This window comes from Sminthopsis crassicaudata, chromosome 3 (genome assembly GCF_048593235.1).
Source record: "Sminthopsis crassicaudata isolate SCR6 chromosome 3, ASM4859323v1, whole genome shotgun sequence".
In the NCBI taxonomy this organism is placed as follows: domain Eukaryota; kingdom Metazoa; phylum Chordata; class Mammalia; order Dasyuromorphia; family Dasyuridae; genus Sminthopsis; species Sminthopsis crassicaudata.
In genome coordinates this window covers 465,478,819-465,496,438 of record NC_133619.1, presented here as the reverse complement: position 1 = coordinate 465,496,438, position 17,620 = coordinate 465,478,819, and the positions used below count along the sequence as shown (strand labels likewise).

Below are 17,620 nucleotides of genomic sequence, written 5' to 3'. Positions count from 1 at the left end.
AGTTACTTTTCTTTTCCAAATGGCATATTCATCATCATAATGATAATTTTCTCATAAATCACTTTTATGTACTTGAAGGTCACAAAGTACTTTGCCTTACATTATTTCATTTGATCATCACAACAATTCTTACAAGGTAGTTCCTAACAGTTTTATTACCTGTATAAAGAACTGAATGCCCAAGATCACCAAGTATTACTGTATGAATTAGGTCTTGAACCCAGGTTTTCTTACTTGTGATCTAGTGTTCTATCCACATCAGCACATTCTTCCTCCGTGGAATTGCTCTACCATTAAAATAAACATCGTCGTGTATAAATCACATTGTCTGAATTCCTGAATGTATAATACTCATCAACAAACACAAGCAAAGATAGGATTTGGAATAAGAGGGTGTGGAAATATACAGAGAATTGACTTTAATTTATAAGAAATCAAACCATTCTCCAATTGATAAATGGTCAAAGGATATGAACAATTTTCAGATGAAGAAATTGAAACTATTTCTACTCATATGAAAGTGTTCCAAAAAACTATTGATCAGAGAAATGCAAATTAAGACAACTCTGAGATACCACTACACATCTGTCAGGTTGGCTAAGATGACAGGAACAAATAACGATGAATGTTGGAGGGGATGTGGGAAAACTGGGACACTGATGCATTGTTGGTGGAGTTGTGAAAGAATCCAACCATTCTGGAGAGCAATCTGGAATTATGCCCAAAAAGTTATCAAAATGTGCATACCCTTTGACCCAGCAGTGCTACTACTGGGCTTATATCCCAAGGATATACTAAAGAAGGGAAAGGGACCTGTGTGTGCCAAAATGTTTGTGGCAGCCCTTTTCATAGTGGCTAGAAACTGGAAAATGAATGAATGCCCATCAATTGGAGAATGGTTGGGTAAATTATGGTATATGAATGTTATGGAATATTATTGTTCTGTAAGAAATGACCAACAGGAGAAATACAGAGAGTCTTGGAGAGACATCAACTGAGTGAAACGAGCAGAACCAGAAGATCATTATACACTTCAACAATGATACTGTATAAGGATGTATTCTGATGGAAGTGGATATCTTCAACATAGAGAAGAGCTAATCCAATTCCAATTGATCAGTGATGGACAGAATCAGCTACACCCAGAAAAGGAACACTGGGAAATGAGTATAAACTATGAGCATTTTTTTTGTTTTTCTTCCCAGATTATTTTTACCTTCTTAATCCAATTCTTCCTTTGCAACAACAACAACAACAAAATTCGGTTCTGCACATACATATTGTACCTAGGATATACTATAAGATATTTAATATGTATTTAATATGCCTGCCATCTAGGGGAGGGGGTGGAGGGAAGGAGGGGAAAAATTCGGAACAGAAGGGAGTACAAGGGATAATGTTGTTTAAAAAAAAAAAATTACCTATGCATATATACTATCCAAAAAAATGTTATAATTATAAAATTAACATAAAAATTTAAAAATTAAAAAATAAAAAAAAGGTATAAGAGGGTGTGGGTTCAAATCTCTTCTTAATAGATGTATGATTTTAGGCAGAAAACTTATTGTTTCTTTTTGTTCTCATCTGGAAAGCGAAAGGTTTGTAAGATATATGCAACTTTAAAGGCGCCTTCTAACTTTAAATCTTTGATTTGATTTGAAACATTTTTGTGCAGAAGACATCAAGTTATATTTTATTATTCTCTAATGACTTTATATATTTCTTCTTCCCCTTTCCCTGCCCTCAGTAGAGAAGGGCATCTAAAGCAAAGACTTAATTATCCTTTTCTTTTATACTCTTCAGTACTTACTATAGTACTCAGCATGCAATAGGCATTTAATAAATACTTATTGCTTAGTATCTTGAATCTAAAAAAAAGTAAATTTAAAAAAATTTAAATTAAAAAATACAGAAGTACATTCAAAATTAGATATATTGAAACTGAGAGAAACTGAGCATAAAAATTCTCATTTCTGCTCCCATTTTGTTTGTAGATATTTGTAATCTTTATCTTGGGAAGTGAGGTGACAGTGGAAAGCACTTTGGTATGGCTATTAACTTGGTTACATGGGGAATAAAAGAATATGTAGATATGTGGGAGAGAGAATGGTTGGCATTGGTGTGTATAAGGATGAATAATGCAAATTATGTGATCTTTTTTTATAAATGAGGAAAGTGAAATGCTAAGTAATTTAGTCCCTGGTTTCAAAGGTCTTGACTCCTTTTATTGCTCATAATTGTGACAATTATAGGAACCTGAAAGAAACTAAACTTGAAGAGAGCTTTGATCTCTTTCACTTGAAATGAAAGAGATAAAGTATCCTTTCATTTCCTAATTGATGTTTGGAGAGATAATGGTGGGGGTAGTACTTAAAAATGCTTGTGGTTTTCCACAGGTATTGGGATGACTTGCAGAAAATTAGAATAGAACTTAAAACTGCATGACAAATGGAAAAGACTTTTTAGTATAAATAAATAAAATCTATAAGGTGGTATAGCTAGGTGGGACTATGGATAGAAGACTGATTCTGAAGTCAGGAAGACAAGGTATTCTACCAAGTCACCCAAGCTGATATTTCTCCTAACAATGCAATCAGTGACTAAAGTCAATTACATTTGTAGGTCATGTAGAACTTCTCATATCATAAATGGTTTAAATAGTTCTCTTTCCATAGTGTGATTTGAAGGGTTCTGACAGACTTAGATGTCATAAGATATCTCCTCACTAGTTCTTAAATTTCCTGTCACTGTATGTAGCACCTAAACACCTAGGAGAATCCTGAAGAAACAGTGATTAGAATATATACATTTTGGTTGAGGGAGTGGGATCAGGAAGCTTTGGAAAATAGAAAGGAGATCTAGAAACAGGCCTGTTGTAAAAGGCCCAAAGAAAGCTATAAGGCACAAACTGAGAGCAATGTATAGCCATTGGCATCGAAAAATAAATGAAGAAGCCATGAAAAACAAATATTTTTCTACAGAAGATATTAACCCCATTGAGTGAAAAAAATAATATTGGTGGGTCTATCAATGGTATAAGAATCTGATATGCTGATCAGCTCCCCTGTAAAAATTATTATCCTCCATGTTTGCACTCAGTTGTGTATTCTGAGTACTTGAATCAGTATTTTTTAATGTATCTGTGACATGAAACTTCTTGCTTATATGCTGACACTTTTAGGGATGACAGAGACATAAACAAAGTATTTCTTCAATTCCAAGACAAAATATTTTACACTGAAACATTAACTTAACTTCAAATGAGACTTGATTCGATACTGACTCTGCGTATATTTATTTAGTATACACTGACCAGCTAACTCCCACCTTTGATTAGCTTCCTTTATTATAGTTCAAAATATGTAACTGTGTGAGTCTTGACTAAAGAGTTTTGCATGCATTTTCTTCTAGGACAAATGTAGTTTGCTTTGACTTAACAGCCAATACTCTCTGAAAGCTTTTTACCCTTCCCTTTTTTTCTCAACAGGCAGCTATATAAAAAGAGCTTATTTTATAGTAGCTGATTTTTTCATCATAGTACTGTAGAAGCCTTTTTTATATTATATCTATTTTGACATCTTATTCATTTTTGTTGTTGCTAATTCAGCATCACAGTGAAATTCTGTGATATAAGTGAATTGGGATACAAGAGATGGGGAGGAAGCTGCAGTGGTCATTTGACTATTTTTTTTTTATTATTTTATTTTAATAGTTTTTATTTACCAGATATATGCACGGGGAATTTTACAACATTGACAATTGCCAAACCTTTTATTCTAATTTTTCCCCTCCTTTCCCTCTGTGTGGTACGGAAATGGTGAGGGATCACCATTTAATAAAAAAAGTTGGAGAGATCTCTAGAGTAAAGCAAAATTTATTGTACATTCTTGGGAGAAGGGCATCCCACCCCTGGAGCCTCCTATGGGCAGGACAGCACCTTTAATCCCTAAGGCAAACACCCCCTCCCACCACTGACCCTCATCCTCATTGGCTGAGAGTCTTACATTCTAAACAGGAGAACTACCTACAAAATTGAACTTGACCAATAAGTAGATAGTTGCCCATATTTGACTGAAATAGAGAAGAAATTGTGTCATGGGAGGATAGCAGGAAGGGGACTCAATTATGCCCTTGAATCAAAGCTCAAAGTCCTTCAGGCCTACTCAAACTCTGAAGTAGATGAAGCCTTACTCGATTTTCACAACTGTCTTGAAAGATCTCACCTCATTTCGTTCACCTCCCCCTCCCCCCCATGGCAGGTTGACCAATACATGTTAAATATGTTAGAGTATAAATTGAATACAATATATGTATACATGTCAAAACAGTTGTTTTGCTGTACAAAAAGAATCGGACTTTGAAATAGTGTGCAATTAGCCTGTGAAGGAAATTCAAAATGCAGGCGGGACAAAAATAGAGGGATTGGGAATTCTTTGTAGTAGTTCATAGTCATCTCCCAGAGTTCTTTCACTGAGTATAGCTGGTTCAGTTCATTACTGCTCTGTTGGAACTGATTTGGTTCATTTCATTGTTGAAAATGGCCACATCCATCAGAATTGATCATCATATAGTATTGTTATTGAAGTATATAATAATCTGATCATTTCACTCAGCATCAGTTCATGTAAGTCTCTCTAGGCCTTTCTGGAATCATCCTGTTGGTCATTTCTTAGAGAACAATAATATTCCATAACATTCATTTACCACAATTTATTCAGCCAATCTCCAATTGATGGGCATCCACATAGTTTCCAGTTTCTGGCCATCACAAAGAGGGCTGCTACAAACATTCTTGCACATACAGGTCTCTTTCCCTACTGAGCTTATATCTTTAGGATATAAGCTCAGTAGTAACACTGCTGGGTTTGACTATTTCTACTATTCTTTTCTTGTGCAATGAATTGCAGTCTGAAAGGGGCTTTTCTTTTTAATTAGCATAGTTAGTACACTGAACTAGAAATACCAAAGCAGAGTGAAATGAAGGCATTAAACCACATTATCTCATCTGTTGGGTCAGAATCTTTCATTGTGAACTTTGAAGGATATGGTATTTCACTTGCCCCATCGTTAAACTCTGAATTTGATTGGCATTGAATTCTGAGGTATTTGGTGAACAGTTATCTCATGAAAGAGGTTATGTGGTATAGTTTTTTTTGGGGGGGAAAAGCACTGGATTTGAAATCAGTAGAGTCCTGGGCTTGTAGTCTAATGCAGACACTAGCTATTTTTATGACAATAGGAAAAACCAGTTATTTCTGAGTGAGCATAATGTTCTAATGAGACCAAAGTTATGGATTTAATCCTGTTGTCATTCTATTGTCTATTCATAAATTGAATTTGTAATCTTGACTGGACAATCTGTGGTCCCAAGAGCAACTGGGCAAGACAATGTGAATTGATCAGTATTAAAGTATAATATCACTAATGGGAAAATAACTGAGAAAACATTCATATCCTGTAGAAACACATCAACTTTTTGTATGAAGAAAAGCAAATACCTAAAGTAAATTCCCAGCTTTGAAAAAAACACAATTCCATTTGTTGTTTAGAAGTTAGAACATATTTTCCAATGAAAATGGCATTATTATAATGGTGGTTAGATTCCCAGGCTAACCCACAAGAGTCTATTTACCTTGTAATAAAGCTGAAACTTTTGAACTATAATAAAGCCTTGGTTATTTAGTATCACACCTTCCAATAGCCTCAGGTATGCAGGCTCTGAAGTAAACAAATTAAGGTCTTTGTGAAGAAGCAGTCTCTACCACAACAGTAAGACCAAAAGACCTGGAAGCTGTATTCAGAATTGTGACTATTTTATCCCATTAACACTAAAAGGAAGCTTGACTGTAGCCTGTCACTTTACAGAAAACTGAGAAGTTAACATACAGGAAAAGCAAGAAGAAAGAAAAAGTAGTTCTGTAGTATAAATGAGGAATTGAATAGGCAGAGAAATATAGTTTCCTGTGCTTACTAGTCTTTCAGGTCCTCATTATAATGTACTAAGTCTCCAAAACTCAGAGCTAATTGATCTTGGCATACTAAACATAACACAGATTTTAGAACAGCTTCCAATGTGGAGATTATCCTTTAGCTTTAAACTTCTAGGCAGTGCTAAATTTAGCGCCTCAACTGTAGTAAGCAATTAGTTCATCCCATACAAGAGCTACTTTCTCTATTTCTTTCTATTCTCAACCCATGTTTTGCTTTTTAACATGTCTAGTTCTACCCAATATATGTTTTTAAGTCACCTCAGATCCTGTTAGAAGTAGGAATATAATGTACAAACAATAATAGACCTTCAATTATCCAAATTTCTGAATGATTCAAAGAGAATATAATTATGGTCAAAGAAAAAGGATAGGGGAAAAACATCCCAAGTGGAGCTTGCTTCTGAGATTAAGCTCAAGGAGAAATTTACTACCTGATTCCTTTTATAGAGGTTTTTGGTAATGTAGTAGACATCTTTTAGTACAATTAAAAAAAAGTTATAAAATGTTATTTGAATATGTATTTCTTGAAATATTAAATCAGTGCACAGTGAAGAATTTTTGTAGGGGGCTGAGGATGATTTGGTTATGCTAATTTTTTTTCTTTCTGGTGTTCTAATTTACTTAAGGTTATGGCTTAGAGAATTTTTGGTTTCAGGATCTTTTTACCCTCTTACTTTTTTGAGAATGTCAAAACACTTTTGTTATGCAGGTTATGGCCATCAGTATTTTCTGTATTAGAAATTAAAACTCATAAAAATTTAAAGTGTTTATTACTTCATATTAAAATAGCAATAGGACTATTACATTTGAATAATTAATATAATATGAAAATAACAATATTTCCTCCTTAAAGACAAAATTTTATGAAAAGAATGGTATTGTAAAAATGTAAATGTAAAATGTTTGGCTCTTTAATATTTGGCTTAATAGCTGAATTCCCATATCTACTTCTGCATGTATTTCTGTTACAATCTTTTATTTTTTTAAAAGTATATAAGATAATCTGGTCTTACACAGATATTTGATTTGGAAAGGGAGCAGTATTTTAGTAGGCAAATAACATCTTACTGTTATGATGAAAGTAGTTTCATTTATCAGGTGGATAAAATAAGCTTTTGTTAGGTGATAGATCTCACTGACTTAACTTCCTAGCAGTTCCCTTCCTTTAATGTAGATATAATTAATTGCTGGTTAAAATGAGAATCAAATGCTTTAGATGCTAGGCATGAGTAAACAGAATTGTTTTTTGATTGTGAAATTTTAAAAGTATGATGTGTTCTTACCCATAGGGAGATGCGGAGGTAGTCTATTAGATTAAATTTGTATTTTCTTACCAAAAAAATTTTGAATCTTTTAAATTCTTACATTACACTTGGTTGATCATGTCATCCACAAAGGAACCTCAATACCATTCCACTAGAAATGACTAATTTTGAATACATCCAAGTTAGTTCCTGTAGACACTTTTGAGTTCACTCACTATTGTGACGGAGCATAGTTATTATGTACAATTCTATTTATTTAAATTTAAAACATCTTCCAAGTATAACAATTTGCCTTCAGGTATAAATGTTCCTGAACTGCTAAAAAGTGTCTAACCAACAAATTCAACTGCATCTTAAGACAGCTTCTAATAATAATGGAGAACTAACAAGTACTATAGACCCCTTGAGAAAGCTGAAATTGATTTGCCTATCAGTAAATAGCTAGTGAGAGCAGAATTCATATTCACATCTTCCTGATTCCAAGTCTACCACTCCATTACTCCTGGGTCATGCTGCTTCTCCTACTCAGAGATAATTAAACTGACTGTCTTAAAGGAGGTTCTTTGTCTTTTTTGCTGTAGCAGAAAAAAATACATGCTTCCATTCATAATGAAAGCTGTATTAAATCGTTTAAATAAAAATCAAGAGGGAGGGCATAGCATTTGTTTGGCACCATTTATAAGTGGGGATTCCATCAATCATAAGATTTATCTTGACAAGTTTGACTTAGTATTGTTAAATTTTTAAAAAGTATTAATATATATCGTATGACCTATATTGAGATTATATAATTTGGTCCAAAGACCACAAATTTAGAACTGAAAGGGATCTAAGGGATTATTTTGTAGATTAGGAAACTGAGGCCCAGAGAAGACAAGTGATCTGCCAAAGCTCACACAGGTAGGAAATAGCATAGTGAGAATTTGAAGCTAGGTTTTCTTATTCCACATTCAGCATTTTCTGTATTCTATCTCCTTTCCTTTTTTCTTGTGAATAGAATGAGCCACAAATTGTGTAAATAGTTCTTCACTGTTTTCTCAATGAAAACATAAAGTGATTATATAAATAATCACTCATGGAATGTCTGTCCCCCAAACCTGATTGTTCCTCAATCAAAATAACAATTAAGAATTTGAGATTTTGTAATTTAAGAATGGGAAAGGGGAAAACTAGCATAATATAGTACAGGGATGACCAACAAATTATTCATTCTCTAATTAGGGGAAGGGTTACCTTTTTAAAAGATAGTGTAGACTTCATTTCTGTCTATCCTAGGGAAGAGTACATTTACAAAATTTGAAAGATAAGTTGTCCAGGATTGGTGTACACTATACTGTGCAGATTCTGTATTATTCTGTAAATCTACTGGCAAGGTATCTCGAAGGCTATTTTTAAAAGTTATAAATTATTGGTTGGGTATTTTAGATTGCTTAGAATTATCGACTTCCCTTTGGAAGAGCTCTGGAATCTACAAAAAATGGAGGGAACCATCTCAGGACTATAGGATTGAGAAACAACTTCTTGATAGAGGTAGTTGCTTGAGTTGTTTTTGCATAAGTGGTTATCTTTTTGTACAAATTTAACCTATATCAAATTTCTTGCTGTCTTGGGGGGAAGGGCAGGTAAAAAAGGGAGGTAGAAAAATTTTAAATGCAAAGTTTCACTAAAATGGATGTGGAAAACTATCTTTACTTGTATTTGGAAGAATAAAATATTGTTGGAATGTAAAAAAAAAAAGGGCTATCTTTGGCACCAGCTGAATTTTTTAAAAATTTTATTTATAAATTTTTTGACAGTATATATGCATAAGTAATTTTTTTATAACATTATCCCTTGTATTCATTTTTCCATATTATCCCCTCCCTCTCTCCACTCCCTCCCCTTGATGACGGCAATCTCATACATTTTACATGTGTTACAATATAACCTAGATACAATATATGTGTGTAAATACCATTTTCTTGTTGCACATTAAGTATTAGATTCTGAAGGTATAAGTAACCTGGGTAGATAGACAGTAGTGCTAACAATTTACATTCACTTCCCAGTGTTCCTTCTCTGGGTGTAGTTGTTTCTGTCCATCATTGATCAACTGGAAGTGAGTTGGATCTTCTTTATGTTGAAGATATCCACTTCCATCAGAATACATCTTCATACAACATTGAAGTGTACAGTGATCTTCTGGTTCTATTCATTTCACTCAGCATCAGTTGATGTAAGTCTCTCCAAGCCTCTCTGTATTCCTCCTGCTGGTCATTTCTTACAGAGCAATAATATTCCATAACCTTCATATACCATAATTTACCCAACCATTCTCCAATTGATGGACATCCATTCATCTTCCAGTTTCTAGCCACTATAAAAAGAGCTGCCACAAACATTTTGGCACATACAGGTCCCTTTCCCCTCCTCAGTATTTCTTTGGGATATAAGCCCAATAGCAGCAATGCTGGATCAAAGGGTATGCACAGTTTGATAACTTTTTGGGCATAGTTCCAAATTGCTCTCCAGAATAGTTGGATTCTTTCACAACTCCACCAACAATGTATTAGTGTCCCAGTTTTCCCACATCCCCTCCAACATTTATCATTATTTGTTCTTGTCATCTTAGCCAATCTGACAGGTGTGTAGTGGTATCTCAGAGTTATCTTAATTTGCATTTCTCTGATCAGTAGTGATTTGGAACACTCTTTCATATCCTTTGACCATTTATCAATTGGAGAATGGTTTGATTTCTTGTAAATTAGGGTCAGTTCTCTATATATTTTGGAAATGAGACCTTTGTCAGAACCTTTAACTTTAAAAATATTTTCCCAATTTGTTACTTCCCTTCTAATCTTGTTTGCATTAGTATTGTTTGTACAGAAACTTTTTAGTTTGATGTAATCAAAATATTTTATTTTGTGATCAATAATGATCTCTAGTTCTCCTCTGGTCATAAATTCCTTCCTCCTCCACAGGTCTGAGAGGTACACTATCCTCTGTTCCTCTAATCTATTTATGATCTCATTCTTTATGCCTAAATGGACCCATTTTGATCTTATCTTGGTATATGGTGCTATGTGTGGGTACATATCTAATTTCTGCCATACTAATTTCCAGTTTTCCCAACAGTTTTTTCCAAATAATGAATTTTTATCCCTAATGTTGGTATCATTGGGTTTGTCAAAGACTAGATTGCTATAGTTGTACCCTTTTTTGTCCTTTGTATTTAATCTGTTCCACTGATCAACTGGTCTATTTCTTAGCCAATACCAAATGGTTTGGCACCAGCTGAATATTAAGACTTATGCTACCTATTGTTGTGAGGAATGTTTTATTATTAATAACATATCAAAATCTGTATTCATTATTGTCTATTATAATTAATTCTAAATTGCCCGGTAAGATTTATTTCTATCTCCTTTTCCTATGAAATGAATTGCTAAGTGCAGATCTTTTGATGGAAAATGTCAGGTAAATTTTACTTTTGGTATTGATAACTTTTCTATGTATTTTGTTTTTGGCAACCTGTATTAAGGAAGAGGGCTTGAAAAAGTGTCACTAAGGGAGCCAGATTAATTATGGTCTATCTTGGTTAGAACAGAGATGATAGACAACCTGGAGCCATTATCTGGGAAGAAAATTAGACATTGAGTTGGGATAAATGGTATTAGTGGATAACAGTAATGTCACAACATCAGATTCCAGAGATAAGGGACAGGTTTCTCAATTGATTGTCCCCAAAGAAAAGCTATACAGAAGGAGAGATTGAAAAAAAAAAATTTTATGAAATTGAGTGTGTGTGTGTAGGTATTGCCTCCCTCAATCATTACTCTTAGTTTCTGGTAAAGAAGTTGCCCTATGCCCTATTCTGGACGAGATGGTGCTTCTAGGTAATCTTTTGGGTAAATCATAGAGAGGTCACAATCCTAATAAGTAAGGGTACAAAAATAGAAAAACAAGTACTGTGCATATTATAACATTTTCTCTTTTTTATTGCCTCTGAATGATCTTATTTTTGCTCCTGAAAAAATAAAAATGGGGGCACTGTGAATGTTGTTGTTGTTGTTGTTGTTGTTGTTGTTGTTGTCGTCTAGGAGTGCAGGGTAAAGATTGCATTTGTTCAGGAACATCATACTTACATACAACTATGCTGACACTTAAATCATTCAACAATTTTTATTCAACTTAAGATGAGTGAAAAGTGGTGGTAGGTGGCATTGAGAATTTAAAGATGACTTCAAACTGTCTATAGTCTAAGATGGAATCTAAGGCATTTTCTAGTCATATGTAATACATGGTAGAAATATAAAATTATTTTCACAAACATTCATTAAGCACTTATTTATAAAGTCTTTTTCAAGTTGAGAGAAAGAAAAGATACATTCTAGATTAAGGACTAAACAGGACCTCTGTGTGGAGATGATATTTGAGCTGTGCTCTGAAGTATGGGGGATAGAGATGGGGTGAAAATTGAATTTCAAGTAAAAGTTATAACATGAGCAAATACTAGGAGGTAGAAAGTAGTATTTATTCAAGGAATGGCAGGTAGTCCAGTTTGGCCATATCTTAAGGTATATAATTGTAAAGTAGTAGGTAATGAGATAAACTGAAGCCTGCTCATGAAAGGCCTTGAATGTTTTGTTGCTTTGATGGAGTGGTTCAGACCTTATTCTGAGGATAATAGGAATTACTGAAGGCTTTTGATAAGAGGAAGAACATTATGAGGGACTCTGCATTAGGAAAATTAAATTGATAGTGATTGGGGAGGGGGGTAAAGGGAGAATTAAGGAATGTAAAGGCCTGAAGGAGGAAATATGGGGAGGAGTACATGTATAGATATGAGTTAAATAGTCACAAAAAGAAGGGTATAATTATCCATGCCCCATATGGATACCATACCCAGTAATAATCCAATGAGTTACCATTTAGCTCAGTCAGAATAGAAAAATCTAGATTCTAGATTTTATGCCTCAAAGGACTATATATTATGTTCATAGTGTCTAGAGCAGAAGTTTTTATCCTTTTTGTGTGTGTCGTGAACCTTTTTGGCAGTTTGGAATTCTCAGAATAATGTTTTAAAATATATAAACAAAATATACAAGATTATTGAGCAAAACAATTCTGTTGACATATAGTTAACAATGTTGTTTTTTTGTTTTTTGTTTTTTGTTTTTCTTTTAAATCATGGATCTTAGCATAAGAAACCCCTGACCTAGAGCTAGAGGGAGTCTTAGGGACTATTCAGTTTACCCTCAATTTAAAGATGAGAAAACTAAGGTCCAGAAAGACTAAGCAAAGGAGTTTTTTCTGTTTGGTCAGAGTCTGCAGTTTCAGTATGATATGGCTATTTTGAAAATATGTGAGAAAGACTAGACCAGATTATGAATGGATCGTGCAAATTTGTCCTTGCCATTAGAAAACAATCAATCTGGGATGGGGAGGGAGAAGGGAGGTGATATTGGAATCATTGTATGAAAGCAGTGTTTATGTACATTTCTCTAAGAATGTAGACTGATTCCCAAAGTAAACCTTCTTCATCAATGAAGCAGAGAATAGTAGCTGTTTCTCTTGGCATTCATCCTAAGGGAAATATTTTCATTTACATTCTAGTTGGCCAATGGTTTTGTGATATGAGAGATGTGGATATTTCCACCAAATAACGTTCATCCTGTGCGGCTCTTATCCATGTCTCCCCACAGGTCTGTCACAGGAGTCCACCCAACATACTGAAGCATTTCCTTTCATTTTCTTGAAATTGTGTGAATTTCAATAGAGCCTATCCATCAGTTATACCTTGGTTTCTCTTTATGACCAGTCTATGTAATTTTTTTTAATACCCATGTTTCTTTTATGTGGGAAATGATACACATTCTCCCCCCCCCCATATCCTTCTTTAATGTTACTTAATTTTTTTATTGCTATTGCTTACTAAAGGGCTCTGGCACATTGAATTTCTTTTGGTGATTGCCTTTTTCTGTGAGGCAATGTCACATTCACAGAAGACTGGAATTATAGTATTAGCAGGACAAGGGGTGAAATTCTGATGACCAGTAAGTGGCAAAGCTGTCCGTTTAAAAGAAGGAGCTTTTCATTTCCATTGTTTGAAACATCTAGCTCTTTTTTCAAACCAATAGTCCTCAAATATCCTAATGTGGAATTTTGGGATTTGTCTCCATTTGAGGACACTTTGATGCTTAAATGGCTCCTTGTGGGGGAGGGTGTGCTTTGGGCAAACTCAGTTGCCAGGAATTCAAAAGAAAAAAATTGGACAACCACAATCATGTTATTTTGGTCTGCACTTCTGACCTTTTAGTCTGTTGTGGTATCTGAAGCATGTTTTCCCTTTCTTTGCAGAATGCAATGAACCTACCTCCTGACAAAGCCAGATTGCTGCGCCAATATGACAATGAGAAGAAATGGGAGCTGATTTGTGATCAGGTAAGGAACAATTCATTGTTTTCTGGTCAAGAAGAAAAAGGAAGAAAAAAAGGAAAAGCCAGATATCTTTATTGTATATGAATTCTTGTGTATTATGGCTTCTTGTCCTTTCATTGGACTTGACTTGTAAAAAACTGGAAAATAACATTTCTTTCCTGCCTGGCTTTAGTGTTTCCTTTACCATGGAAATTTTTCTAGACATTTTTACTTGTTATGTACTTCCTGGGTAACTTGAGCTAGTGGTTATTTCAGCTTTTGAGTAACCACTCTGTTATTCAGTTTCCTCATCTGTGAAATGAGAACACCCAACAAGTCACTCTCTGAGGACCCTTACTGTTCTTACAGTGAGTCTTCTAGTTTGATATCCTTATTAGAGTAATTTGTGCAGTATTATTAGAGTTAAGTCTCTACCACCATTATTCCTTTATTGAGGAGGGTTTTCTCATTGGAAAATAGTCAATTTTAGTACTTGTTTGTATGGACTGGGCAGTTGTTGCTTTTAGAGAGAAATTTTCTTAAAGAAATCAACCTGCGGGGGAAAGAAACACTGTTTAGTTCTGTTACATGAAATATACATACAAGACATATACACTGCCTGAAAAATTCTCTGGAGAACAAAATGATAGCCTTTAAAAGCTCCTGTGTTTTTTCTTTTGAGGATTGAATGCTAAAGAAATATTTAAAAAAAAATTTACGCTAAAGAAATATTTTTATAATCTATGATTCCATCAGTGTAAAGAATTTTCAAGCATACTATGAGGTTAAAAGACATACCCAGATCATACTGCCTATATATGTCAGAGATGGTACTTGAACCTAATTCTCAAAGGCCAGCTCTCTATCCACCACATTATACTATCACTGTGGGATTATATATTGTGGAAAGTCAATTGAACAAATGTTTATTGTGCTAAATACCACCTGATTGAAAGGTGGAATATATGCATGTATAAATACACACACAGACACAGACACACATACGTATACACACACACAAACATTCTTTCTCCTGATTACAACCTGATCTACCCTTCACTCTCTCCCTTCTCCCTCTCCTTCCCCTCTCTCCCTCGGTAAAATCTTCTTTGGGCTCTACAGAAGAAGAGTGCTATATGAATTCAAAGAGTTTTAAGTCTCTGCACTAGAGAATACATGATTTCCACTCATGAAACATCATACCATTAAAAAAAAATTTTTTTTAATCATAGATCAAGTTTGTTGGAAAGTATGTGGAAATAGAAAAAAATGTATGCATTTGTTCTTTGTCCTTGAGAGAAGTTATAATTAATCATCCAGTCAGGAAGCATTTATTGTGTCTTCTATGTGCCAGGCACTCTGCTTAGTTTTGAGGATGCTAACATAAACTCTATGTTCAAGGTTCTTATTTTCTCTTGGGGGAGACAATATCACACAAATGCCATAGACTGCATAAATGTTATTTATGTTTTAAGAATGAGCATTCTTTAAGCAGAAAAAAACAAAGTCATAAAAATGGTAAGGGAAGTAAGGGAAACAGTGATTGAAAGAGGAAAGGTGAGGGAATTGAGGGGAAGAGTTCAGTGAAAATGATTAAATTTGATTTACTATTTGAGTCATGGTACATCTAGCTCTTCATCTGTTCTATTTCTTCTCTGAATTCTGCATATAGTAGAATGATTTCATATTACCTTTAGGTTGTGGTTAAATGGTTTGGAGTCAGGAGGCCTTCTCATCTCTAAAGTGTTTCTGACAATACTACTGTCTTCCACACTCTGCTGCCTCTCTACCATATAGGCAATTTGTGTAACAATGAATGGTGTTAAATGTCAATGTGAGTGGTACACATAATAATATAGCAATTAGGCAAGATTAGACTTGAACTGTTGGATTTGAATAGACAGGTATTTGACAGAGGGGGGGAAAAGTACAGAAAATACAGCAATAGAACCTTAACTATCTGGAAAGAATCATTAGATCTGTATTTTTCTCTAAGTTAAAAAGGCACTCGGATTTCACTTCAGGAGAATGGGATTTAATCTACCTTACTGTATCATTTGGACTTTTCATTTTTCAAGAAATTTCAGACATATGAATCAAGCATTGGCAGATGTCTCCCAGTATCAGTTAATGCTTCTAGTGAATCCTGAGGAATAAACGTAAAAGAGTAAACTATCTAATATTTCAGTGGGCTTGGTTGTTGATTTCCTAACTCTTCAGCCAGTTGTTTAATCAGCATACAATTACTTGAGTTTTCATTCTTTTACCACAATGCTGTATCATCTCCACACTTGGGCCAGACACATTCAAAAAAGAATGCCTTTTCTTTCACTCTTGTCAGCAGCCTTGTTGACATGAAGCATCACTTGAACAGTTCTCCTTAATTCGCGGATTGCTGTTCCAGTCCCCTGTCATCTGACTGATTACTGGTGCTCAGTCACAATGAAAACATATGCAATAGGCTTCTCCTTTTGTGCTTTCATTCTCTATAATTTCTTTGTTGCAGTGGCCTGGGCAGGTACTTTATGTGTTGTTTTCTCCTTTCCATACCATACGTTAGTTATGTAATGGTATTAGCACAGATATAAACTAACATCATTTAGCTCATTCTTTTCTGTTAATTTAGTTTAATTCAACTCAACAGTATTTATTAAGCATGGACTATGTATAAGGTAGTCTACTAGAAAGTGAAGATAACAAAGATGAAAAAAAAAACAGTTCCTGTCTGCAAGGGGTCTTCTATCTAACTGTCCATTTATTGTTTTATTTAGCTGGTGAGGAGATAGAAAATAAATCTGATGCAAGGTAGAATGTGGTAGGGAATAAAGATCCAGGAATCCAGATGTTGCAGTGAATAGAGCACATGTCCTCGAGTCTGGAGGACCTGAATTCAAATGTGGCCTTGAACCCTTTACTAGCTGTGTGATCCTGGGCAACTCAACCAAAAAAAGGGAAAAAAAAGAAAGAAAGAAAGAAAAAGGTTAATTGAGAGCAGAGAGATAACTTTTATCTGAGAAGGAAAGGTTTCATCAAAGAGAAGGCATATCATTTAGACCTTGAAGGAAGAGAATTTTTAACAGGGTTAGATATGGATGGGGGAGTACATTCCAAATATTTGAGAGACAGAGAGAAAGAGAGAAGGAAAGAGGAGAAAAAGAGAGAGGGAGAGGGAGACAGAGATACAGAAAAAGAACAAAGCAGCAGCAGCATCACCACCACTATCAATACCACCAATATCACAAATAAACAAGATAAGGTAACAACAGCTAGTGGTCCAGTTTGACTGCAACGTAAAGTATGTGAGAGGATCTAGAAAATAAGGCTGGAAAGACAGATTGGAGCCAGTATAGAAGGCTGGAGGAATCTGTATTTTGTCCTAGAGGTAGTGGGAAATCATTAAAGTTTTCTGAGTAATAAGTGGGCATTTTCAGGCTTGTGATTTTGGGAGCTTAACTCCAAGTTAAAGTAGAGCCAATCAAAATAGAAGTTAGAATGAGTACTCTATTGAATTTAAAGTCAGGGGATTTGGTCAGTTTGTCCTATCCATTTCAGTTTCTTCATTTTGTTTTAAACTGAATTTGAGCTCCCAATTACTTATTTAATAGCAGTGTAGTGTACTGGATAGAAGGCTAGACTTGTATTTGGGAACAATTCAAATTCTGTCAAATACTTAGTAGCTGTGTGACCTTAGGTAAATAACTTATCTGGGTCTCATTTTCTTATCTGTGAAATAAAGGGTTTGAACTGAATGACTTTTAAGGTCCTTTTTAGCTCTAAGTCTACGATCCTATTATAGTTGGATAGAGTTCAGGAGGAGTGCCAGGACCCATTTTTTCAAGTGAGAATTAAAGGTATTTAAAATTTTTCTCCTTGTAATTCTACATAGAATGTTAACTCAAATTCTGTGGGATATGGGGATGACTTCCCAAGTCACAAAGATCCTAACAAGAGGAAGTAGCCTTAACA

At 34.6% G+C, this 17,620-nt stretch overlaps 1 protein-coding gene across 1 annotated transcript in view; it reads left to right on the top strand.

Moving 5' to 3' along the window:
• The window catches only part of FMNL2 (formin like 2), a 362,363-nt gene that overhangs the window by 190,191 nt on the left and 154,552 nt on the right, over positions 1-17,620 (top strand). Inside the window, 1 exon segment of the mRNA XM_074303437.1 lies at positions 13,595-13,678. Coding sequence (XP_074159538.1) covers positions 13,595-13,678 — 84 coding nt within the window.